General features: G+C 46.9%; 1 protein-coding gene across 2 annotated transcripts in view; it reads right to left on the bottom strand.

Annotated features, from left to right (window-relative positions):
- Positions 1-26,778, bottom strand: part of MPP3 (MAGUK p55 scaffold protein 3) — an 84,466-nt gene that overhangs the window by 8,837 nt on the left and 48,851 nt on the right. For both annotated transcript variants that reach the window (XM_053265162.1, XM_053265161.1), the window contains exons 11-16: positions 24,291-24,355; positions 21,082-21,102; positions 14,384-14,425; positions 13,148-13,312; positions 11,880-11,960; positions 1,296-1,389 (exon numbers count right to left, since the gene is read on the bottom strand). In XM_053265162.1, the coding sequence (XP_053121137.1) occupies positions 1,296-1,389; positions 11,880-11,960; positions 13,148-13,312; positions 14,384-14,425; positions 21,082-21,102; positions 24,291-24,355 (468 nt within the window). The remainder of the gene's footprint in view (positions 1-1,295; positions 1,390-11,879; positions 11,961-13,147; positions 13,313-14,383; positions 14,426-21,081; positions 21,103-24,290; positions 24,356-26,778) is intronic.

Below are 26,778 nucleotides of genomic sequence, written 5' to 3'. Positions count from 1 at the left end.
TTCTCCCTGCCCGGCCATTTCCTTTCCCCTGCCCCACCCATCGCTGTCGCAGCTTTCTCCTGCCCGCCCCATCTCCCCCCTCCCGCCTGCCCCGTTTGCCGTTTCCTTCCTCCTCCTCATCCGCCCACCTCCACCAGTTTCCTCCCCGCCTCTGCTGCAGTTTCTTCCCAGTCCCTGCCCACCTCCGCTTCCTCCTCCCCTCCCACCTCCTCCATCGTTGCCTCCTCGCTGTCCGGCACTGTCGTTTGTCCATCCACCCACCACCACTAATTCCTGGCCCACTGGCCAGCTGCCCATCCCTATCGTTATCGTCCCTGTTGCTATCCGGCAGCTCTCTGAACTCTCGCGAGAGCTGCCACGCATGGGATTAGCGATGGGTACGCCTAAGAGAAATAAATAGGTAGAAGATGGTTCACTACAAACATGATTCAAAGGTGATACTGCCTTTGAATATTCTGGTGCCATCAGAAGAATAAAAGGCTAATCCCACATATATCAGAGGCTCTGAAATTTGGGTCCCCAGGTGTTGTTGGACTACAACTCCCATCATCCTCAGCCACAATGGGAGTCTCCAGATGTTGCAGAACTACATCTCCCATCAACACTAGCCAAAATTGTAGCTTGGGATGATGGGAACTGTAGTCCAATTAAATCTGAGGAACTAAGTCTGAGACCCCTGATATAGAGGCATATACCGAGCCCCACAGCTGTTTTTTCTGAGGCAATATAGTCCTCAGAGTGGTATGTTTATTGCCTCAGCTTTGTGTGGACAGCTGTATGTGTGAAATGGACATAGAAGTCAATAAAAGCAACCTGTCAGAAGGTATACTTCAATCTTCTGTCTGCCGTGGTAAATATTTGTTTTTCATATGGGGCCTGTTTTATAGAACTAACTCCCCAAATCAGACCAGGGAAGGTAGAACAGAGAGAGTGGGAAAGAGAGTCTGCCTGTTCCAGTTCAGTTGCTAGTTTGCTAGCAAGTTCATAGTTGCTAGGAGCATAAATGCATCAAGTCTGCTTACTTTCCATTCCATTCCCCATATAAATAACACCCTGGGTGGCAGAACATACCAGAGTGTGTATAAATCTGCAATGGAACACGGGGGTGGCGGAATCAGGAAGGCCCCACTCTGAATGTACGTGCGTGCACGCTGCCTTGATACTGCCGCCCAGAACAAAACTCATTCCGCACAAAGTTGAGAATCAGAGTGGAGCACATCCGACACAGATTGGACCCAGACTCTTCAGCAGAGACACACCTTCCATTTCCCTCAGCATGCCAGAACAAAGCTTACTTGTTATGCTGCACGTCAGTCTCAAATGACTGCTTTGAAACAAAGTTGTACTCCACACCCTCCTTTTCGTGACTCTTCTTGGATCTTGTAGTATCTGGAAGACAAAGGAAGCCCAGATTCGATAACAACATCTCAGATCTGTCTACAAGGCACTTTTGGTAGCAAGCATGACTTGTCCCCGTAGCTAAGCAGGGTCTGCCCTGGTTGCATATGAATGGGAGACTTGATGTGTGAGCACTGCAAGATGTTCCCCTCAGGGGATGAAGCCGCTCTGAGAAGAGCAGAAGGTTCCAAGTTCCCTCCCTGGCAGCATCTCCAAGATAGGGCAGAGAGAGATTCCTGCCTGCAACCTTGGAGAAGCCGCTGCCAGTCTGTGAAGACAATACTGAGCTAGATAGACCAATGGTCTGAGACTCAGTTTATGTCAGCTTCCTATGTTCCTATGTTCCCTTTTCTTTGGATAGCAGAAAGAGAACCAGCAGCTATGGCACAGCCAAGAGAAAGAAGTCATCCAAAGAGGCTCTCCACATGAGCAGGAGGGTTGCGGGGAGAGCGGGCTTGACCCGCTCTCCCCGCACACAAGTGGGCAGCTTGCCCTGGACGGCTGGATTGGCCTGCCACACATCTACTGGCTCTTTCACAGAGCCGGTTGGGCTGGCGGGGCTCAGGGTCCTCAGAAGTATGCAGGTACAGGTACGCAGTCTGGGGCTCTGAAGACACATTTATTCACCCAGGCTTTTAATTAGATTTATAAGTTTTACAAATTTTTAATACTGGGTTTTAAATGTTTTTAATGATTTTAAATGTAAACCCCCCCAGTTTTGGGTGGTTTAGAAATATAATAAATAAATAAATAAATAAATAAATAAATAAATAAATAAATAAATAAATACACACACACACACACACACACACACACACACACAAGCTCAAAGCATTTGAAGAGAGCTGAAACAAACTAAAACCAACATGTGGGTGGCAGGAATTGGAAAGAAGAGAAGAATAAGAAAAGCTGTTGGAAGCTGATTTGCTTATAAATAAGAGAAGCACAAAGAAACAATTATAAATATGAGAAAGGTATGTCACACTGGAAACAATCCAATATTTTAAAAACACAAGGCTTATGGAGGGAGAGAAATCAGTTTTGCTTCTGTAAAAAAAGGCAACTGGAGGGCATGATAGAAATGTATAAAACTTTAAACAGTATGGAGAGAGAGAAATGTGTCACAATACTCTTTTACAATAATAGAATTCAATGTAACCCAATGAAGCTGCTCTGTATGGACAAATACTTAAACGCCGGTTTTGGTAACCTTGGTTCTCGTTGAACTACAACTCACATCATCCCCAGCCACAATAAACAACATATACATTAACTGATGGAATTTCCTACTATAACATGTGGTGGTTTACACTAGCTCAAATCACTTTGAAAATAATTAGAGGATTATTGAGGATAGATCTACGGTATCAGTGCTATTAGCTATGATAATGGAACCTCCCATGTTCAGAGGCAGAACCCAGAGTGCCAGTTGTTGGTGACACACCACAGAGGGAGGCTGTTACATTCCTGACCTGCCTGTGAGCTTCGCAGAAACATCTGGCTGACCGTATCTGGAAACAGAATTCATGTCAGGACCCATCCAGACTGACCCAGAGGAGACCCTCTCAGGAAAGGAGGCATTTGTTGCCTCTCCTTCTGTCAGCCCCTTGAAGTAGCCAGAGAGGAGAGCTGGTCTTGTGGTAGGAAGCATGACTTGTCCCCTTAGCTAAGCAGGGTCCACTCTGGTTGCATATGAATGGGAGACTAGAAGTGTGAGCACTGCAAAATATTCCCCTCAGGGGATGGAGCCGCTCTGGGAAGAGCAGAAGGTTCCAAGTTCCCTCCCTGGCAGCATCTTCAAGATAGGGCTGAGAGAGACTCCTGCCTGCAACCTTGGAGAAGCTGCTGTCAGTCTGGGTAGACAATACTGAGCTAGATGTACCTATGATCTGACTCAGTATATGGCAGCTTCCTATATTCCTACGTAGCCCTGAGGACCCAGAGCCCCGCAATGAGGCTCCCCTATTCCTAGACTGCCCTCCATTGCCCTGTGGACCACAGGAGCAGAAGTGACACCATGAGGCTGTTCTCACGAGCAGCCACACCCAGGCTTAAGCAGCCAAGCCTGGACTTGGCTGCCCATGATAACCACCAGGATCCATGCAGATCCTGGCGTCCCCGCAGCACCAAACTCAGCACTGAAACCTGGCAAACGCACCCTTAACCCGGCTGCCGGGATCACGCGTCAGCGCAAGCTGCTTGCAGCTCACGCTGACACAGAGGTGGGCACCTAGAGCACCCGTCCCCTGGGGGAATGCCCCCATGCACTGCAGGATACCCAGCGGCCGGGATAACAGGCTTCCAGCATCTGTTGATCTGTGCTGCCAGGAGCAGTGCGGATAGGCATCTGCGCTCCTCCCGGCAATGCGCGTCATGTGGGCCTGCGGCTTGCATGCCACAGGGGCTAAGAGCAGTCGCCTGGGTTGAACCCTGCCTTCCCTCCCACCTGCCCAGCTGTGTGCACGGTCGTGGGAAGAGCCTCCATGTCAGGACCGAGCTCCAGAGGTTGATGTTCACTTGGTTGCTTGAGGCCTCCCCGCATTGAGACTGCTCGGAAGAGGGGAGGCCACCTCAGGCACTGACTTTGGATCCAGGAAGGGGTGGAGCTTCTGGCGACTGTATGCCCCCCTCCATTTGGAGCTAGTCAACAGCTCCTTAACTAAGCTTGCTGGACTCAGGCACGGACAGACACAAGACTCAAGGGACCTTGGCCTGATCCAGCCATTGAATTATTTGGTTTTTGATACCTTCTGCCCTCACCGGCCAACCTCTTGCATGTCTCATCCAATCCAAGGTATGTTGGCAGGGATGTGACAAAATGATGTCTCAACTGCAGTACCCACTCTCTGGAATTCCCTGCCCTGGGACATCCAAGTACACGCCCTCTTTAATGCATGTCACTGTTAGAAATATAGGAAGCTGCCTTATACTGAGTCAGACCATTGGTCCATCTAGCCCAGTATTGTCTACACAGACTGGCAGCGGCTCTCCAAAGTTTCAGGCAGTCCTACGAGGAGATGCCAGGGACTGAACCTTCTGTATGCAAAGCAGGCTCTCTACCACTGAGCTATATAGCCCATAAACATTCAGTTAAGACCTTTTCATTTCAGAAAGCCTTTGGCTTGAACTCTGATTTTATGAGATCTGGTTTTATGAGCAGGCTGGAGAGAGCCATCAAGTGGAGCCCCTGACCTCATCCAAGAGGGCAAAAATAAAAATTCTGATCTTTTGTGGGGCTTAGCTGATTTTGTTTCAATATGATTGAATATTTTAATACACTAGGGTTTTTTTTTACTTCTTGTGATCCAACTTTATAAGGGATTGCACCTAAAAGGCGTAAAAAAATCTATGAAATAACTATTAAAAAAATAAAGTTTATTGAAAGCTACTTCAGGTGCTACATTTTGGACCAGAAAGCTGGCATACAAATATTTTTATAAATAAGTTTATAAATAAACCTCTGACTATAATAATAATAAAAAAGACTTTAGGCTCCTTCCCCAGATCAAATCTTCAGCACTTTCACCCATGATAAAAAGCAAAGACCAGACAACCACAGAGAATATCTGCATTAATTCAGAACATCCCCCTAAATGTATAGTGGGGAAGGAGGGCATTTAAGATGTTTCTTCTTGTTGAGTTTCAAGGCTGCATAGTTGCTCAGATTGTGTAAAGTTATCTTAATTAATTTGCAAATGAGGTGCAAAGGGGAGTTAAAGTTGCTTCCATTTGCCAGCTCAGCAGTGCTCTTAGGGCAGTTCACTTAATTGACAAGAACATTGCTTAGGAAACCACAGCAAAGGTGAAAAGTACCGGAACACTGCCAAAATTAGGAAATTAGTTGTCAAAGCCAAGGGGAGGGAGGGAGGGAGGGAGGGAGATCAGCCTGAAAAATTGGCTGCTTCCTGCCCAAAGTGAGAGAGTTGGCAGGTTTGTGACTTATCCATTGAAACCCTGCCCAGAGTTAGTGAAGGGCAGGCGTGCTCTCGCCCAGTCACTGGAAACCCTTGCAATATTGTACAAGAATAGAACCAGGTCTTCGAAATCTTAGTTTTCTCCTTCAGATCACTTTCCTTTCCCCTTCCAAGGACTTTGTTGAAAGTGCGAGCTTGATTTCCCCACTGAAATAGGCAGGAGGTGCAGTACTAGGCCAGTCTGCAATGCCTCAGCCCCAACAAGATGTCTTGTTTCGCTCCAGGGCAAAAAAAAGTGGCCCGGTGGGCTCCAAGCAGCCATAGCAGAGTCTAGGCAGGGGAGCCCAGATTTGCAAGTATGTTGCCCAGAAGATCCAAAGTAAGCACAAAGCAGTATTAGTCAGTCATAGGAATGTAGGATGTTGTCTTATACCAAGGCAGACCAGTGGTCCAGCTAGCTCAGTGCTGTAGACACTGACTAGCAGTGGCTCTCCAAGGATTAGGAACATAGGAAGCTGCCATATACTGAGTCAGACCATACGTCCATCTTGCTCAGTATTGTCTACACAGACTGGCAGCGGCTTCTCCAAGGTTGCAGGCAGGAATCTCTCTCAGCCCTACCTTGGAGATGCCAGGGAAGGAACTTGGAGCCTAGATGCTCTTCCCAGAGCAGCTCCATCCCCTGAGGGGAATATCTTACAGCGCTCACACTTCTAGTCTCCCTTTCGTATGCAACCAGGGCGGATCCTGCTTAGCTTAAGGGGACAAGTCATGCTTGCTACCACAAGACCAGCTCTCTTCCCAAAGAGATTCAGGCAGGAGTTTTTCTCAACCCTACCTAGAGATGTCTGGGAGTGAACCTGGGATCTTCTGCGTGCAAAGCAGATACTCTGCCACTGAGCTATGGCCCCATCCCTCAGAAGATCTGGGATCAACAAAGAAGATCAACAGGGGTGCGGTCCAGCATGAGCTGGACTCACAAAGCTATCCTTAGGAAGCTGTTGAACCAGCAACTTTCAGGCAGTGACTGATCAGTTTTATGGTGGATTGAGCAGCCCTGCACCTTCCTGGAACTTTTGGCAGGGCCCCAATCCAGAGCAGATGTCATTGCTGGCCTTCTCCTCCTGCCTAGGGCTGTCAGGAGGAGGTTGTGGGGCTCCACATGAGCACTGCATCTTCAACTCAAGGCTGATCATCTCCTCTACTGAGACTCTTTGATGATGGCGGAGAGTGCAGCGCTGAGGTGGGGCTTCAGATGTTGTCCAATACCGCAGCCTCACAGACCAAGTCATCTTCAGGAGGGGAAGCCTTTGGCTCTTCTTCAGGGTGTTCTGCTTCTCCTTGATCTCTCTCTATGCATTGGCCAGCAGTGGAGTCATGTTTCTCCTCCAAGGAGAAGGAGGTCTTCTCTGTTTCAGGGTCCAGACACCAGTGAGCATTACCCCTTTATGCCCCTTGCAGCTTCACTTGAGAGGCAAGATCTGGCAGGCATCAGGACCTGCTTGTGGACTCCTTTGCTAAAGCAACTCCTGCTCTCCCGGGGTGCTATCCTAGGTCCTGAAGTACCTTAGCCTGACCAGCTCCCTGGTGGCTGCATCTTACCACTTGCCGTTTCCTCAGATCCTGCCCAGCAACTCATGAGTTCTGAGTTGGGCTGAAATGGAACACAGAAATTGCAGAATTTCCTGGCAAGGTATTGGAAATCTTGATGCTGAGGTTCATACCGCAGAATATACACAGCCCTACCCCCTCAAACATTCCTCATTAATTTAAGGGCTGGCGATACTCTGCACTATGGAATTCTTGCCTTCAGCAATCACGTCTTATTTCCCCTGTGCGTTTACTGATGCCAGAAATGATATTCTACATCTAGCTTGACACTGCCTGCATTTATATAATCTCCTCATTAGTCCCCCAAATCAGGTTTCCCTTTCTATAGATGAGCTCCATGTTTTACAAACGTTTCAATTATTCATCAGCAATAGTTTCTTCTAGCATTCTTGCTCTTATTCAATTATGTTCACTTCAAACTGTATCGTGTTGCTTGCACTACCCTGCCACCCCCTTATTCTGGGGCTGGGGCTGAACACCAAATCTAATTTTTCTCTTTCCGATGTAGTTAAAGCAAAGCAAGTTATCCCTCCCTCTTGGAATGGCATTGTCTTAGCCAACCTTTTCTGGGCTATTTCAAAAAGCAGAAACACACTAGTGTTTTTATCTGGTTGTGAACCGCCAAGAGACGTAGGTTTTGGGTGGTATAAAAATATGTTAAATAAATAAAATAAAATACTATTACTACTACGGATATTTATATACCACTTATCAACAAAAGTTCCCAAAGCAGTTTACACAGAGAAATATGAATAAAGAAAGAAAGATGGTTCCCTGTCCCCAAAGGGCTCACAATCTAAAAAAGAAACATAAGACAGACACCAGCAACAGCCACTGGAGGAATGCTGTGCTGGGGGTGGATAGGGCTAGTTGCTCTCCCCCTGCTCAATAAAGAGAATCACCGCTTTTAAAAGGTGCCTCTGCTCAGTTGGCAAGGTGGAGGTCTTGCTAACTAGGTAGGGGGAAGGAGAAGTGATTGTGTGGAACCAAGGTAGGAGGAAAACCTGGGTAGTTTTTCCTCCTAGCTTGCTTCCACACAATCACTTCTCCTTCCTCGTGCCTAGTTGTTTGCACCCACACAACCGAAAATTGGGAGCGCACATAGGGATGTGCATGAACCAGTGCTCGGCTGGTTCATCAGCGGGGGCGGGTACCTTTAAGGAGCAGGGGGGATGCTCATCACCCCCCCCCCCGCTGTGTTCCCCCTGCTGGTGCAGTCTCCAAAACCACAGGGGCAGGGTGGCAGCATACCTCCTTGTCACCCCGGTCAGCATCGGATCGTAAGTGGCTGGTGCATGACGTGTGCACATGCACCGGCCACTTCTGGTCTGACACTGACCAGGGCAGCAAGGAGATACACTGCCATCCTGCACCAGCAGTTTTAGAGACAGCACCAGCAGGGGAAATGTGTGTAGGGGGGATGAGCACCCTGCCTGCTCCTTAAAGGTAACTCCCCCCGCTGTTGAACCAGCCCGAATTCCAGTCATCCAAACCAGTCCAACAGTCCAGAAATGACCGCCGAACCGGTTCGTGCACATCCCTGGGAGGACACAGTTTTCACTTGTGTGAATGACCTCCATGTTGCACAGGCACAGCACTGGTCTGGAACACCAGCTCCCGACCAAGCAGAACAAGCCAGTACAACATCCTTGCACTAGCTCAACGTGTTTGGGCAAGTGGCGCATTAGTCTGGATGTCGGCCAACAGGCTTGTTCTCATGACCATTAACTGGGAAGGATACACTCCTACTCTAGCTTGGGAGCTGTGCGCGCGCTCCTGTTTCCCGCTCATATGGGAGTTAAGAACAAGGTCGGCTGCTCCAGCAGTGATCATGTGCTGAGCAGCAGCTGGGCCCAGGTCCTTAACAAGGTAGGAGAAAAAGTCCTCCACCCCAGCTGCCAACACTGCGGCTTAGCACATGCTCACCCCGCTGGGGCTTAGCACATGCTCACTGCTGGGTCCTCCAGCCTTGTTTGTAACTCTCAGACAGTCAGAAGACAGAAATGCACACAGGCTTTTCCTACCCGATTTATGATCACAAGAATGAGTCTAGTGTGCTTTTACGTAAAGTCGAAAGGCATTTGGAGTTGAGAAAGCATTTCCCCCTAAACCAGGCTGGCTGGGCACACAGGAGCTGACTGCTCTCCCTTGCACCTCCTGGGGTGGCTAACTTCCTTGAGACATCCAGAGCTATTTTACTCTGTAGGCACCTGTTCTTTGCAGCATGATCAGCCATTGTGAACTGGGTTGTATGGGTGGATCTGTGATGTACTGGTAGGTGGAGGAATCTAACTATTATCTGTAATAGTTAATAGAGTAACTGGCCCTACCCACCCCCAGCACAGTACCTCCAGTGACTGTTGCTGGTGTCTATCTGATGTTTCTTTTTAGATTGTGAGCCCTTTGGGGACAGAGATCCATCTTATTTATTATTGCTCTGTGTAAACCACCCTGGACCATTTTTGGAAGGGTGATATAGAAATCGAATAAATAAAAAACAAAAACAACAACATCAACAACAACATCTGTGCCTCCGCCAGGCCCAGCCAGCCCACTTCTCCTCCCTCCCGCCAATTCTTGGAGGCCAGGCTGGCCCACTGCCATCTGCTGCTTCCAGCAGCCTGCTGGTAGAAGCAGCCCATGTCTTCCCCACGCCTGCCCGCGGTTTCTGGTTGGTGGGCCAGCCAGAAAACCAGCCCACCACCTCCTCCTCCCGCCCGCCCATTCCCGGCGGCCAGACCAGCCTGCCGCCGCCACCTGCTGCTCCCGGTGGCCGGCCCGGCCCACCACCAGCTGCTCCTGCCAGCCAGTCGCCCACTGGCAGCTGGCATCCCTATTTTCTCCCATCTCTGTCGCTAATGGGCAGCTGCTCGCAAACTCTCGCGAGAGCTGCCACACATGAGATTAGCGACGGGTACACCTAGGAGAAATAAATATATAGAAGATATTAAGGCTGGGCTGGATGGCCTTTTGCTCCCTTTTGACTCTTATGATCCTGCCGGGAACTGGAAGGCTCACCGAGACAGATGCTTGACTGCTGAAATGCCACTTGCATGCCAACTCCTCTCTATTTAAGAAGCCCCAGGGACAGGTCAATTCTGATGCGTATACCGAAAATCATGGCAAACAGGCAAAGGAGGATCCCATGGGCAGGCAGTTCCCTTCTGCACACACACACTTGGCACAAATGGTCCCCTAAGCTCAGGTGTGTCTCCAACCCTTCAAGGTAGAAAGCATCTGCATTTGTAATCCCAAGGGGAAAGGACCCATCTGCACAACTCTCAAATAATCAGAAATGGGCAGCTGAAGAGGGGCAGGAGATGGAGTTATGAGACACACACACACTTATTTAAGATGCTCTGGGACAATTATTTCTGTCATATGCCACAAAGATAGCAAATCAACTCTTCCATCATCAAAATGCAACAGCATTTTGGAACACTTTCATGCTCTAGTCCCAGCCAGTGGGGCAAGTTATGAGTGAATATAATTAGCATGAAAACAGAAGCTTTGAAATATCTATTTGCACCTCAGAGGGGATCTTCCAATCTTGCTCTTCTTAATTAATTAAAATTTATTTTTACATTTATATTCTATTCTTCTTCTAAGGAGCCCAGAGCAATGTACATGGTTATGTTTATCGTCTTAACAACCCTGTGAGGTAGCATAGGCTGAGAGAGAAGTGACTGGCCCAGAGTCACCCAGTGAGCTTCATGGCTGAATGGGAATTTGAGCTCGGGTCTTCCTGGTCCTAGTCCAACCACTACGCCATGCTGGTTTTAAAGATTAATGTTTCTCTCCTTGGTGACTGGGTGTGGTTGAACGGGTTACCAAATTTCCAGCAACACAAGAACAGCTAATTGGAATATTTGTCCAATCTCCCATACCAGGGGTTCCCAACCTTGGGTCTCCAGATGTTGTTGGATAAAACTCCCCTTGTGAACTATGGAAGATTCCTGTCTACCCCGCCTCCAGTTTCACGATTCTCACCCTGAGCAATAGCTCAGAGTCCAATCCTGATGAAGGAGGAGCAGCCAGGTTGGAAGAATCTGCTGCAGACTCAGTTCCCAGCCCCAATACCAAATTGGAGCCTGGGCCTTCCTTCCAGCCAGGCAACCCCAGAACTGGAGACCCTGGTGCCAGAGACTCCAAAAACAACACCCCACAAGTCTGATCCCCTTGAAAAACTGGCCTCTTCCATTCCAAGGACCTTGCATTTCCACAAGCCTGCATACCAGCACCAGCAAAGGGCTAGAAGGGATGTGATAGAGCAGAGAAGGAGTCAGGACTCCAACCAGAGACTGCCCCTTTTAGCCTCTCCACTCTCCAGGCAGGAAGGCAGAGTCTAAGAGGGGTAATCTAAGCCTGGAGATATTTAATATAAGGAGTCATTCTGTCTTCAGCCCTTGTTGTTCACTTGGAGCTCTCCATGGTCCTGCAATTCTGACTTGCCCTGCGGCTGGTCAGATGCCCTCTTGGACCTCATGGGTTCCTATCTGCAGGACAGGAAAGGCCATCCAGGTCCTCATTGCCTCCCAGCTGAACCTTTTGATTGGCTAGGAGTCCTATATAAATCTTGACCTTCTGCCAGTATGTCAGGGCTACCTCCTTTCCTTTAGCCCAGGTCTGACTCTGCTTCTTCTGTCCTCATTTGCTGGTTTCTTGCCTACGGCTAAGGTCTGCTTTTGTGGAACTTGGGCAGCATTTAGAATAAATTACTCCCAAGTAGTCCTATTAAAATTAAGTAGCCCTACAGACTAACTCCTCAGTAGTACTACTAAATGACCTAGTCTGGATGCTGCTTACTGACTCCATGTTATGCTTTCTCAGTAGGGTCTTCTGTACCCACGCTTCTCATCATAGGTAGCAAGCCATTTACCTGGCAGGCTGTAAAAATGTCTGGTATGCTGTCTAGGTGGAGGAGAGGGTATGTGTTTGACATGAAGAGGTACTTACGTGGCACGGCAACCCCATACTCTTGTGGGTTCTCTGCCACCACCTTCTGCTTGAGTTCGTTTAATCGGGACCCCAAAGAACCTGAGAGGTCAGAGGAAGAAGGTGTGTCAGTGGACAGAGCACAAGGCATATGAGTGCCCTGCAGAAGAGGCAACCTAAAAAAGGAAAGGAAGTAAGGGGAAATACAGGCGAGGCCCTCCTCATTTTCCTCTGAGGAACATCTCTGACAAGGGCTGAGACAAAGAGCCGCTTTGGACATGATAGAAATGCATGATAGAAGACCAGGAAGCACAAATATGCCTCACTTCCTGCCTCTGTGCTTCTCCATCATGGCCAAAACCCCCCAAAATTTCATACATTCCCCTAAGAGCAGATACCCTCTCAACTTATGGTGTGGACAGTAGGGATGTGCATGAACCTGTTTGGAGACCCTTTTACGGGCCTCCAAACAGGTTCGAAGGCTCTGGGTGTCGTGCTTTAAGGGTGGGGGGAGGGTGCACTTACCCCTCATGCCGCTTTCCCCTCACCAGCATAATTTTTTAAATAAAACCCTTCGGGGCGGCAGCATCCCTCCCTGCTGCCCCGTTGCCCTCCTTGGCCAGAAGTGGCCGGAAGTACCGGGCGTGCGGGCGCAAGTCGCATGTGCATGCACATCAGATGGGTGCACACGACATGCACATGTGCGCCCAGTACTACCAGCCACTTCCGGCCGAGGAGGACAATGGGGCGGCAGGGAGGGATGCTGCTGCCTCAAAGGTTTTTATTAAAAAATTGTGCCAACGAGGGGACATTGGTGGGAGGGGTAAGTGCACCCTCCCGCCACCCTTAAAGCGCCACCCCCGCCGCTTCTGAACCACCCAGCCGCAATTTTGTGCACATCCCTAGTGCCCAGTTCATGCCCCTCTTCTTAATTGAAGGGACTAAACCTAGGACCTTCTGCATGCCAAGCAATTGCTTGACCACTGAGCTATGGCCTCTCCCCAAGTGTCTATGAACATAGGAAGCTCCCTTCTACCGAGTCAGACCCTTGGTCCGTCTAGCTCAATATTTACCACATTGACTGGCAGCAGCTCTCAAGGGTTCCAGGCGGGAAATTTTCCCAGCCCTACCTAGAGATGCCGCCAGGGACTGAGCCCGGGACCTCCTGCATGCAATGCACGGGTTCTGCCACTGAGGTACAGCCCCATCCTCTGTCAGCTTCAGCAAATCATATCTCAGGAATGGGCCCCTGAGGAGACCATTGAGTTCTCCCTCACAGTGCAACTCACCAATCAAAACCACCAGCCTCTTCCTTTCTCCCAGCTGCTGCTGATACTTGGTGACTTCCTCATACGTAAGGAGCTCTGAGCTGTGAGTTTGCTCGACTGGCTTGGCTTCGTTCGGGCTGTTTTGCTTTTCTTTTCGGCTCAGTCGGAAGCTCCGCCTCAAGCCAGCTACAAAGCCATAAAACAGCATTATTGGCACCAAACCTGAGTCAGTTATAAGGAGATCAGCCCCTACTGTTCTCCCATACAGTAGCCTGCAGATTCTCAAGCTCTAGGGTATCAAGCCGCCCCTTCTTCTTTAATTATTTTTTAAAATATCCCCCATCTCTCCCAAAAGCCAACAAAGTGATACACATACAGGGAGGAACAAAAATAATGTATGCAAAGTAAGCAGTCATATTAAAATATTTAATGAATATTTTGGTGTAGGTTGCAGAAGGCAGCTTTTCCCTGTACAGAGCTTTGGACGCTCAAAGCATATACAGTCCTGGACATATGTAAGCCACCTAATGGCACAGTGGGGAAATTTGCCTAGGGAGCAACAAGTTGCTGGTTCGAAATCCCACTGCTAGGTTTCCCAGACTATGGGAAACACCTATATCAGGCAGCAGCAATACAGGAAGGTGCTGAAAGGCATCATCTCATACTGAGCGGGAGATGGCAATGGTAAACCCCTCCTGTATTCTACCAGAGAAAAACACAGGGCTCTGTGGTTGCCAGGAGTTGACACTGACTTGACATCACACTTTACTTACTTTACATATGTAAGCAGTAGACATTTATATATAATACCCCCAAATAGGTTTTGGTAGAATCTAGTAAAACAATCTCAAGCACATGGCATTGCAAACCCTTGCTAACCAAGCATAACCCCTGCTAAATGAGCAAAGAGGCCCCTTTGAAAGTGGTGGCTCTCTTCTATTTAGCAAGGGGTTCGCAAGGATCTCTATCCAATCCCAGGACAGCATCTCTCCAGGGGCTGTTGCTGGTGTCCACTACCTTGTGATTCTTTTTAGATTGCAAGCTCTTTGGAGAGAGGGGAACAGCTTCTTCTTAATACTGAGCAACACCCAGACTAGTTAGTCATGACTAAGCACCACTGACACCAACAAGACAAGATGTTGCCCTTTTAAGAATGTAGACTGCTCTGAGAACATTTTTATTAAAATTGGTATGTAAATAATGATTATGCCACCCACAACCAAGGCCAGAGAAAGTTTTAAAAGATCCGTCCCTCACCTATATATTGTCCGTTGAAGTATCCCTCGCAATCACAGTCTTCTATTTAGAAAGAAAAGAGAGAGAAAGGGAAGTGGTGTATTAAGACAACAGAATTGGTATGGCATGCACAATAGGGAGGAAGAGTCTCATGTTGCATCTTTAGGGCCTTAGTATGAAACTGGAGGGGCATCAGAATACCAAGGAAGAGCTGCCACATTGCTGCATGGAAATCCAACCTGAAGTGCTCTAGCTGTTGCTAGACTACAACTCCTATCATCCTCAGCTGAGACTGCAGCTGGGAATGATGGAAACAGTAGTCCAGCAACTGGAGAGCCTCAAGAAGGCCATTTCTGGTGTAGAGGATGAATAGAGAGAAATTACTTTGTCTCTCCTTCAAAATGTCCAGTGAAACGGATTGCTTAGTTAAGTGCAGGGCAAACCAAGGGAAGCATCTCTCTGCGCAGAACACTATTGACTCCTGCAATTCATCACTGCAAGGTGCAGTGATAGTCATCTGCAGAAACAGCGGGCAGGATAGTTCTCCATGGCTGGTATGGCTTCAGGGTGGCATGTCTGAAGGTTGTCCCAGCACATGGAAAAACCTAGTATTTTAAGAATGGAGGGGGACACTTACTGGGTACAATTGGTGGGTGCACAGGGTGATGCTTTACCTTTCCCTGGACCACCAATCCGTGTTTGAAATACAGGAGAGGCCAAAAGGGGCTTCCCCCCCACCTTACCTTTTGCAACAAACCCCTTAGCTATTGCTTTTAGAAAGCAATGGGACCAATGTTTGTTTTCTAAAATTTCTATTTGCTTTATCTTATAAATAACCCAAAAGCAGCCGACAACATGATTAATTAAATATCAAAGCACAGAACAAAAACCAAAAGCAAAAGTAGAACAACCGTAGCAGAACAAAAACATGACAGTATACTCATTTCAGCAGAACCTCAAAAACATCCATAGTCAGCAAATTGGAAGAGACCATGCGGGGGGGGGGGGGCGGTCAACAGAATCAACTGATTGTAAAGTCCCTCCTAAACAGTCACGTTTTTGCTTGCTGTCTAGATGACAAGATGCCCACCCCCTACGGAGGGCATTCCATAAAGTGGGTGCCATCACTGAAAAGGCCCTGCTCACCCAACAAGCTTAAGTTGGCAGGGGCACACTGAGCAGGACCTTGGATATTGCACAGAGTACATGAGGAGGTTCTTATGAGAAAATGTGTTCCTTAAGATTATTGGGGTCCCAAACCATTTAGGGATTTAAAAGATAAAAACCAGCACCTTGAATGGAGTCCAGAACAAACAGGTAATCACTGCAGATCAAGCAATGCCAGAATAATATGCTCTGGCCAACCAGTTCCTGCCAGTAACCCACCAATGGCATTCTGTACCCAGCTTGATTTTTTCCCCAAGGGTAGCTCCACCTGGAGGGTATTACAACAGTCAAGCCTAGAGATTACTAGAGTATGAAAGACCATGGCCAGGTCTGGTTTTTCTAGGAAAGGGCACAGCTGGCTAAAACCAGAGGAGTCTGTGAAGGGGACCTGCGGATTTCATTAAAGGGCCTGCTTACCCTTCCTCCCACAACTGATGTGCTGGCTTCACCCCCAAAGAGATCCCTCCTCCATACTATTTGCAGTCATTTCCCCCCAGCAGGACTCTGAATCCCGAAGCCCCAGAGGGCGGGTGGGGGGGCGGCATTTATAGGTGAGAACTGGATAAATACTCCTCCCTCCCCTGCATTTCCTTTGCATTTGCAAATATGAGTCTGGGAACCCTGGCTAATATCGTGACTAATGAAGCTTGCACACTTTTGAGGGACTGCAGGGGTGTGATGGGAGCCCTCACACAATGCCCCATTTCTCCCGGCGTGCACACAGTTGCATCAGAGCCCTTAGCATCTGGTGCGCTCCTTGAACTCTGGAAGGGTCCTGCAAGAGGGGAAACACAGAGCCAACCCTCTGCTGAGATCATGGACTGTTTTTCCCCCCAAGGTGGTAGTCTATGAAGGCCTGTGGCACATACAACTTCAACACATTTGAATCGGACCTTAGAAACTAAGTACAGATGGGGCCATAGTAGCACAGTGGAGGAGCATCTGCCTTGCATGCAGAAAGTCCCAGGTTCAATCCCTGCCATCTCCAGGTGGGACTGGGAGAGGCTCCTGCCTGCAATTTAGGAGGAGCTGCTGCCTGTCAGTGCAGACAAGAATGAGCTAGGCGGACCAATGGTCTAACTCTGTATAAGGCAGCTTCCTGTGTAAAGCTTCCCAAAGAGACAAGAAAAACTCAAGGAAAGGAGATCAGTCACTTTGAGACGTAATCACTAAAAATGGAACCTCTTTATTCAGAGGTAGTATACCTCTGATTGTCAGATGCTGGGATTAAACTGAGACAAGATGTAGCTGGAGACAAGAATGCTGGATTAAGTGAAGCATTATTTATTTCAGCACCTCTGTAATGAGTCATCGAAACAATTCGGGCACATCCCTACTGACATCCCAGCACGGCACTTGTGCAAGGACATTTCTAGCCAGTTGATCGAAGTCTGGAGCTTGCCTTCCAGACTAGTACTGGGTTAGCGCAAACAGGACTGCACGTCTGCAACTCACAAGATTTACAGGGAATTGCCGGAGGCATTGCAAAACGTGGAAAATAGAGAAATATATATGGAGAGTGTTGGTGTTGAGGCATAATATACCAATGTAGATAATGAAGATGCTAGAAGGAGTTTAATACAGTTATTATAGGAGAATAAACAGGAAAGAGAGTGTTATGGTTTATCTATTAAGGATACTGATGGATTAATAGTGGCTTGTTTGCAATGAAATGTGTTTAGGTTTAATGGTGAATATTATACCAAAAAATGAGGCTTAGCAATGGGAAATTGGTTGGCCCCGTTGTTAGCTATGGATTCTATAGAGAGAAGGTGTGTTGATCAGAACATCGTGTTATATAAGAGATAGGTTGGTGATATTTTTGATCATTAATGAGACTGTAGAACATATGGACCATGTGTATAGGGAACTGGATAGAATGGGGAGTGTGAAATTGACCAGGGAACAGCCAAATTGCCAGGGATTGTTACCATTCCTTGATACAGAAATGCAGTTTAGAGAAGATGGTATTGAGACTAGATGGTAAAGGAAACCAGCAAAGAAAGAGTTAATATTGAACAGCAAGTCAACACATCTGCAGGTGGTTAAATAACTGTTAGTGATGAATATTATACAGAGGGCTACGGTGGGCGGGGGGTGTTCATCGGGAGAGCAGGTAGAGGCTTCAAAAAAAAGGCTGAAGAATTAGAGGGCATGGTTATACACCTCCAATGGCTCAATCTAAGAAAAATAAATTTGAGGAAGGGTTACCTGTACTTAATGCTCCCTATCTGACTGACAGATTTATGAGGCAAAAGATCCTGAGAAAACATGGCTTGAAGGCTAATGTGATTTGTACAGCACCTATGACTTTAAAATAGCATCTGGATAAGTCCAGAATTTATTATAGTAAGTGTGAAATGAAGGACTGTGTGATGGGCAAGAAGGAGGAATGCTGGTGCCAGGTTAAAGGAATAGTGTACAAGATTGTATGTATGGAATGTCAGGAGTTTTATATTGTGGAAACAGGGAGACCTGTTCATTATACCTGTTAAAATGGTATACAGAACATTTAGCAGATATGCAATATAATAAAGATCGATTGAAACGCTGGGCAAAACGTATGAAAGAAAAACATGAAGGAAGAGTTGCACAAACAAAGGTGTTTATTTTGGTTATTGAAGGAAATACGGTGAAACATAAGATTAAAGAAGCTATGTATACTGAACAATTACATCCATCTATTAATGTTAAAGAGGAAATGAGAGAAGCAATGAAATGTATTGGCTGGTAAAGGGTGAATAAAGGGTTAATTTTGGAGAGCCACTAATTTACCCCTCCTTTCCCTCTCCTGTCCTTGGATTGATTACTTATGCTGTAGTAACTGTACTTAATGTTATAGTGTTTCCAGGTGCTTAGAGTATTGTTAATGGTGTTTGGACATTGAAACGTGTTTGCTCAGTTTTGCATCTGCTTATTTTATTCTATTTTATGCATTAAAGAGGCCTAAAATACATATTTGAAGAACAGAAGTATGCGCATATCATCACCATTGTATTGTCTTATTCAAAGGAAATTTTTGTACAATTCTGAAAACCCCCACAATGCACCCATGATCTTCTTGCACTAGTACAACTTTGTTCATTAGTCAGGATGTCGGCCACTGTTACTAATCAGGCTGATATGGAAAATTTCAGCCCCTGAGGGGTGGTCAATATCTCTTACTCAAAATGCAAGTAAAACAGGAAATTGTTATTGATTCACTAGCAAGGTGGGCTGGAGTACTTGAAATCGAAATACCCAAGCATATCTCGTTTGAATATAAGGCTCCCTAAGAATATCCACCTCCTCCTCCTCCTCCTCCTCCTCTCGGTTCAAAACGTGCAGCAGCAAGACCTAAGCCCATTTACATTAATTTGGAAAGCGCAGTATTTATTGCAGCAATCAAAGCTATTTTCTTCCCCCTCTCCCAACTGGACTTCCCGCTCCCTTTGTTCCTTCGTGCTGTGGCCACATGGTTAAAAAAAAAAAAAGCAAGTTGCACCATGAGCTAAAACCATCCGAATTAAAATTTAACTCCGGAGCTGCTGCTTATAGTGATGAGCATGAATGTTTATTTATAAATCAACTCAAACATTAGGTGCCTGTGCAGTAATTAAGTTTTAAAAGTACAGACCCCACCTGGAGGCTTAGGGTCTAAATAAGTTGCTCTTTTCTTGAAGGAACAGGTCCAGAGTTGGAAGAAAAATATGAAAAGCATCGCATTCTGGTTCAACAGGAAATGACCTGCTGTGTTAACAAAAGCTCCAAGGAGCTGCACAATCGCTTTTAAGAAACAGCAGGAGCTTAATCCATGTGATTAGAACAAAAATTACACGGTGAAAGAACGCAGGGCAAATTAATAGCTAAGGAAAATTAAACAAGATTGACATTAGAGTCCCTGAGGAAATAAGAGAACACTCAACCGTTCTCCCCCGTATTGTGCTACAGGGCTGATGCTGCGGCAAACAGAAGCCTAGTTCAAGCCACTGATTGCTAGAGTTGGACAGAGAAACAAATGAACCCATACCTGAGCTGGGCTGGGAACCAAGAGAAATTAGACTGAGGAGCAAATCAGATAGTCCATTTAGCATTCCAATGACATGACCCATTCTCAAGGCACTGTTCAGGATCTACATCTCTTGCAAGCCCTTTCTGGCCAACTTTCCCCTGTACTGCCACTTCAGCATGGAATAAAGGAAACTGCCTTATACTGAGTCAGGCCACTGGTCCAGCTAGCTCAGTATTGTCTACTCTGACTGGCAACGGCTCTCTAAAGCTTCAGGTAGAAGCCTTCCCCAGCTTTGCCTGGAGCTTTCCCAGACAGCAGGCTTTACCACAGGTTTACTGAGAGGTTTTATTGCAAGTTCAAAGTTGCCCCCAAAACCCAACGCAAAAAGTGGGGGGTTTTGACCTTAATATAAATCAGGCTACACTCTTAACACGCAATTTAAAAAACCGAATTGTGTGTGCTTCCCGATAGTTCGCAGGGACTTCTGGGTCTATTTGGCAGATATGTGAATGCACCCCCTCCATTCCAGAGGAGATGTGAACTAAAAGCCAGGTGTGAAAAACTTCCTGGAGATGCCTAGGGGTGAACCTTACCCAAGACCTTCTGCATGCAAAGCAGATGATCTACCACGGAGCTACGGCCCAGTTTTTGAGGCTGTAAGCTTAACCCACAGCTTTGCAGGACAAAATGCCTCTCTCTTCAACAGGGTTGAACTGAGAAGGCCCTGGGCCAAATGCCCTCTGAGGGTCTCCCTTTGTGAGTGAGGCCCAGTAGGCTGACTGGTCAGTGAGTAGAAGCAGAAGCATCAGTGGCACCACTCAGCACCTGAAGCTGCCACTTTAATGAAGCAACACTGAAGTCATGTTATTCTGGACCTTGTGGGAAAACTAGCATGCCAGCAGCAAGAGGGGTGGAATGGGGTGGGGGCTTTAAAAACCTAGAAGCAGTGCAGACATCATGGATGCCCTGGCATCTGTCCAAGGTTGCAATGACTCACCTGTACCCTACCCCTGCTAAGCACTCAGCAACCCATCTTGCTCTTCTGCTCTAGAATGCAACTTTTCTACAGCACATCTATGGCCTGTCCATCCTTGTAGCACATGAGCTCTTGAACGGAAGTTTAAAATAGCAGTCATACATTTGCAAGCATGAACAGCTCAGGGTCACTGACATGTACACAAATGTTTTCTGACACAGAGCTCTGAGGCTGCAATCTTAAGCATTCCATTCCTGACCTGGGAGTAAGCCTCACTACATTTAGTTTACTTCTGAGTAAGCAGGCATAGGATAGAGTTGGAAAGCACAGAATCAAGAACAATAGTGTATGAAACAGTTTTTCTTTATTATTATTATTATTTTAAGCATCCGGTATCACATAGTTTATTCCAAATGTAGAACCTGGGCCTACTTTCTCAGAATCTGGATTGGGGTTGTTTCCCCCCCGCGCACACACTTTTTTGGCCCTGGTACTAGGGATAGCTTTCATTTACCAAGCTACTAACATACGGGGGGGACGGGACACAACATTTCTTGCTCAGTCCAGAGTAAGTAAGGAACCTACCTTTCTCAGAAGACTGATCGTCTGCAGTTAGCGTTAAAAAAAATAGAGGCAACACTGTTGGTTAGAAAAAGGCCAAGAAAATATTCGAGTGGATTATAAGTCTCTACTCAGAGTATGGTTCTCTGGGCATGAGATAGATCTTCCCAACTTAGGTGAGCATTGCAAGGGAAGTGTCGGGATGCCATGTTACCTGGTCACTTGGGTGGCCCTGTGGAGTCTGGAAAAGGGTATGGCATCCCTTCTCTCCAGCTTATGTTCCCTTTGAGGGCAGTAGGGATGAGAGGAACCCAGGCTGGTTGGATCCCAGTGGGGTTGAGGAAGCAAGGCAAGGAGAGCTGCAGGAAACAGCTCTAGGAAGACAGCTAGGTTGGGTGTGGCAGGAAACAAGAAGCAAGGTCAGGAAGTGGGTGGGGTTGGAAGTAGGCTTTAAGCCCTGTCAGGTCTGCACTGGGGTATTTAAAGACAAGGCAGCTGATGATGAGGGGCTGCTTCTGAGTATGGGACCTGGGAGTTCCCCAGGAGAGGAAACTGGCTGAATGCAGCAAGCCAGGAGGAGGGGTGGCAAGCTAACCTCCTCCCCAGCTGTTCTGGAGGCTGACCTTTTTGGGGTTGCTCCAGTTATTCTGGAGTTCACGAAGGGCTAGGAGCCCACCATCCCGTGGGAGTCTGACAGGAGGATACAAACTATTTCCCAATGCTTCCAAAAAGGTACAGCAGAGGAGCCCATGTGCACACTTTGTATTAACTGGCCACCAAAGCTGGTGAATTCTAGGATGACTCATTCTTTATGGTTTCCACTCCATGAGGACCAAGCAGTCTAGCTACCAACCATCTTTTCTTCATTGCCAAATGAGAGTAGATGCTACCAGGTGAGCCTTTCATTCTTTGTGGAGTATTTGAGGAGGGGCTGTGTTACTGCTCCCCAGCCTCAAAGGCTCAATTCACTTGACTACATAGTAGCTCACATAAGCAAAGCCATCCCAAGTGAATACTTTCAGCCTAATGGTCCTATCTTGCAAATGCTCACATTTGGAATTAGATTGCAAATAATGCAGTGCTTAGTAGTTTTTACAAGCAACAAAAGGTGCTGTGCATTGTCAGTGGGGCTGCAGATAGTCTATTCACTGCATTCACATTCCACCCTGACTCTGAGGAGCTTAAGGTTGCATACATGGGACTTCCGTCCTTGCTCCATTTTAGCCTCACAACAACCCAGGTGGAAGATTTCCAGCATAACATAACACTTGGTGTGAGTATGTCGGGGTGGCCAACCTGAGGCTCTCCAGCCTCTACAAGCTGAACTACAAATCCCATCATCCCCAGCTGCAATTTATGTTCAGTTCATTATGATCACTGATCAAATACACAGTCCAAACCCAGATAAAAGGATCCTTGAAAGTGATTAATGATACAGATGTATATAGGAAATACAATAAAACACATAAAATTGAAAGAAAATAGAAGAGGGTGAAGCAAACTAAAAACCTGAATTAACCATTTCTAACACACCATGTGTGGATCTTAATCACAGCCGTACAGAATTTGGCCACCAGATGCAAGACATCGGTGTATTTGTCAGAAAGAAATGGGATTATATAAAACTCATCAGAGTTATCTGGGTATCTAAAAACAAGAGGAGCAATGTATCTAACATGCAAATCACGACAGAAGGAACAATACAAATGCACGTGGCCAACTGTCTCAACATCGCCATTCCCACAAGGACACAGTCTCTCCGAATAGGGGACTCTCCTAAACCTACCCTCTCATACCACAGAGGGCAGCACATCCAGCCAAGCTAATGTCAGGGGTCTTCTGTGTGTTGGATATATCAGAATAAGCAGATATTTAGCTGGTTTTTGCAAGGGCTTAACAGCTCCAAACTGCACATAGCTTGATGCCCAGCTTAGATCTATCTGGTGTTCCATATTGATAATGCACTGCTTAAAGATCACTATGGCATTATCATAGCCCAGGGAGCTGCAATTTATTATGGTTTAAAAGTATGGGAGTTGTAGTCCATCAACGGCTGGAGAGCCTCAGGTTGGCCTCCCCTGATCTAACACCTTCCACACTCCTCTCATCCACATGTGCAGCTTCTGATGCTGGAGTGAGAATCAAGAGGATAATCTGTAGGGAGGGCTTAACTCTGCTTTAGGTTATTGGACTGAAGGTTGGGAGTTCCGTCCACAATTCAAAAGGATGTTGACAAGGTGAAAAGAATCCAGAAGAATACTATGAGGATAAGTAAAGTGGTCTAAGGTGGCAAATTCTAGGTGGACAGTCAAAGAAATGGTAGGTTTAGCCTACAGTAGCCTATTATGAGCAGGGATATAAGAATACTGTGGATTTAAAGGGAACTCAGGAAAAAGGGGGGAACAGTTGATCACTATATCAACTGACAGGCCAAGAAGAAAAGCACTTAAATAATCAGAGAAGTAGGTTTAAGAGACACACTGGCTGGCATCCTGACTAACGAATGCTAACAGTGTTGCATGCCAGACTAAAGATCCAGACTAAAGAAAAATGATCTCCCCTTCCTTCTGCAGTTGCCTGAGCCACCTGAAAGTATGTCCATGATGAAAATATGTCCATGGGGCTCAGGAAAATGTTTTCTGATTGCACGAGTAACTGCAGAAGGAAGGGGAGATCATTTTTCCTTTGTCTGGAACGGAATACAGTTGCTTCATTAGTCAGGATGCCAGCCACTGATAAGAACTTTCCAAATCAAAACACTGTTCAGCAAAGGATCAAACTACCCAAGGAGACAGTGGAATCATCTCCATCCTTGATAGTTTTCAAGGACAGGTTGGAGAGAGATGTGTGGAGAACACTTTAAGAACAGAACATCAGTCTTTTGGACAGAGGGCTGGAATAGGCAATTATCCGGGTCATTTGGGCTTCTTTGATTGCCATTTACCTTCAGAACCTTCCTGCTCCTGTGACTTCACCTCATATCCTTCCTTTTGCCTCAGGGGGCTTGTTTACTTTGCTGCAAGTCACATTCCCCATATGACTCTCACCTCCCCACAACGTTACACAGCTCATGTCCTACCCAAATGGCACAACACAACAATGTTTCAGGCTCCTTGTGGCCTCAAGTGACAGGTCCCTCAACGGACATTTTTTTTTTTTAATGTACAAATCTGATGGGGAAAGTTAGCTGAACTGAAAATGCTCTGAAAATAGAAAGGGTAACCGTGACTTACAGAGAGGTTTTGCTACACTTCTGGTGTTGTGCAGGGCGCCAACAGTCCTTCTGTACATCAAACGCCTACATGCAAAAATAATAGTTATATTTCAGGGAGGCATGTACAGAGAAATGAGACCTTCAAATGAAGCACAATGTTATTTTCCACCAAAGGCACAAAGCATCACGACGTCTGTATGAAAGCACGTACTGGTTTTCCCCAAAGGTGGCCTGCACATTTTCTGCTGAGAAACAATTCTGAATCACAAGAGCAACTTTTCATTTATCCATCTACAGTTTTTTATGCATGGGGAAATGTAGGCAGTCAACACTCTACCCAAGCACTGAAGGCCATCAGCTCAGACTCGGTATGACCATCATTTGTTTTTCTAATGACTAACCCGGTTCAGAGATTCAGAAACTGAGCCCGTTCTCACGATCCGGGGAGAGGGCTTGAGGGCGGGCAGCGGGGAAGGCTGCAGGAGCTTACCCTCCCCACAGATGATCCTTCTGCTGCCTCTGGGCATGCATATCGCAGAGGTGGGGGCGCGTCATCCTGGCCTCCAGAAATCCCACAATGCACTGTGTGTGTGCTGCATTGTGGTGATCCCCTGGCACCAGCTGGGAGCCCCACAAGCAACCAGTGCTGACACACAAGTAGTTAAATGTGGTTACAGTCAAGAACGCACCCTTCACCTTGGCTAACTGGCAGACTTCTTTGGTGGGTTTCCTGGATCCCGGCAGTTCTTATGCACAGCCTAACACGGGCTGGGTATCCCTAGCCCGGGTTTGGCTGTGTGTGAGAACAGCTTCACTGTTTTTTTCATGAACATTTGAAAATAGCTCGGGGTCTCAGTAGATCACTTAACACACTTTATTGTTGTTGTTCTACAAATCAAAGCACATAACTCATATATAACTAGAAGAAGAAGAAATCAAGTGCAGGCCAGGTTCACACATCATGTGGAACCCGAGAAGTGTTCCCTTTAACAGGGATTCTCAGATGTTGTTGACTACAACTCCCAGAATCCCCAGATACAATGGCTTTTGCTTGGGGATTATAGAGTTGTAGTCAACAACATCTGGGAATCTCCGTTAGAGGAAACACTGGACACGAGGTTCCCCCAGCCTAAGATAAAGAGGAAACCTGAAGCTGGCATTGCAGTCGATCATATCTCGGCTTTTTAGGAGCAGCCAAGTTGGGCTAGAAGTTCACCTCCTGGCTGAGCCTCCCAACAAGGTCATGGATGCTACCCCAACCTGCCTTGCACCACCTCACAGCCATTGAACCTGATGGCAAAGGGGACTGGCTCACCTAGAACAAACCAAAGGTTCTTGAAGAGTGTGGGCTCAGACCTAACACACACCTCAGGAGGAGCAGCACTTGGTTTGGTAAGCCAACTTCAAAACTTGGTTACAAATACCAGTTTGAGGCCCTGAGTGAACCTCAGGTTCCTGCCTTGGCATGGGTTCAGACAGAGACAGACAGGTCAGTAACCAACTTCACAAGTAGGCTCCATAAGGAGAGCTGGTCTTATGGTAGCAAGCATGACTTGTCCCCTTAGCTAAGCTGGGTCTGCCCTGGTTGCATATGAAAGGGAGACTAGAAGTGTGAGCACTGTAAAGTATTCCCCTTAGGGGATGGAGCCACTCTGGGAAGGGCATCTAGATTCCAAGTTCCTTCCCTGGCATCTCCAAGATAAGGCTGAGAGAGATTCCTGCCTGCAACCTTGGAGAAGTCAGTCAGTCTGTGTAGACCAGGCCTGCCCAAAGTACGCCCCCCAGCTGGTTTTTGACTACAGTTCCCATATTCCTCAGCCACAGTGGCCAAACGTCAGAGATTATGGGAGTTGTAGGCCAACATCTGCAGAAGGGCTGAAGTTGAGCAGCCCTGGTGTAGACAGTACAGAGCTAGATGGACCAACGGTCTGATTCAGTATATGGCAACTTCCTATGTTATGTGTGAACCCACCCATATTCTCATCTGTTCTGCATATCACCTGGGTGGAGCTTATGGACCCAATTGGAGAACCTCTGGTATAGCTATTAGCTCTCCCCTTCCCTTCCCAGAACCATCCCCAGTTCCCTCCCCAAGATTAATACAGCCTTCAACCTGCCTTCTCTCTTCCCCTTCTTTTAAAAAGCAGGACGAGAAAGTTTGGTTTGAAATCTCCTTGTTATGATTTTCCCTGGAAGATGTGCCTTAGCAAGTGAAGATCACGTAAGAAAGGTAATGAGCTGGCAAAGGAATCAATAGGTCTGTATCTTGTTCCAATACAATTATCTCAATAAACATTAGAATGATGTTGTCTTAATCCAAAAAGTCCAGTAACTCATTTCAAAAAGGATGCAATGTACCATTTGTGCCTACATCATTGTTGTTGTTGTTGCTAATTACTACTTTAAAAAGTGCCATCCATGTACACAGTGATTTAGAAAGAATGAGGACCGGTCCCTGCTCCAGGGGAATTACAATCTAGAGGAGAGGTCTATCAACGGCTACTAGT

The sequence above is a fragment of the Hemicordylus capensis genome, chromosome 6, assembly GCF_027244095.1.
Source record: "Hemicordylus capensis ecotype Gifberg chromosome 6, rHemCap1.1.pri, whole genome shotgun sequence".
Lineage (NCBI taxonomy): Eukaryota > Metazoa > Chordata > Lepidosauria > Squamata > Cordylidae > Hemicordylus > Hemicordylus capensis.
Note: the sequence above shows the minus strand (reverse complement) of the source record. Positions and strands in the feature narration are given on the sequence as shown.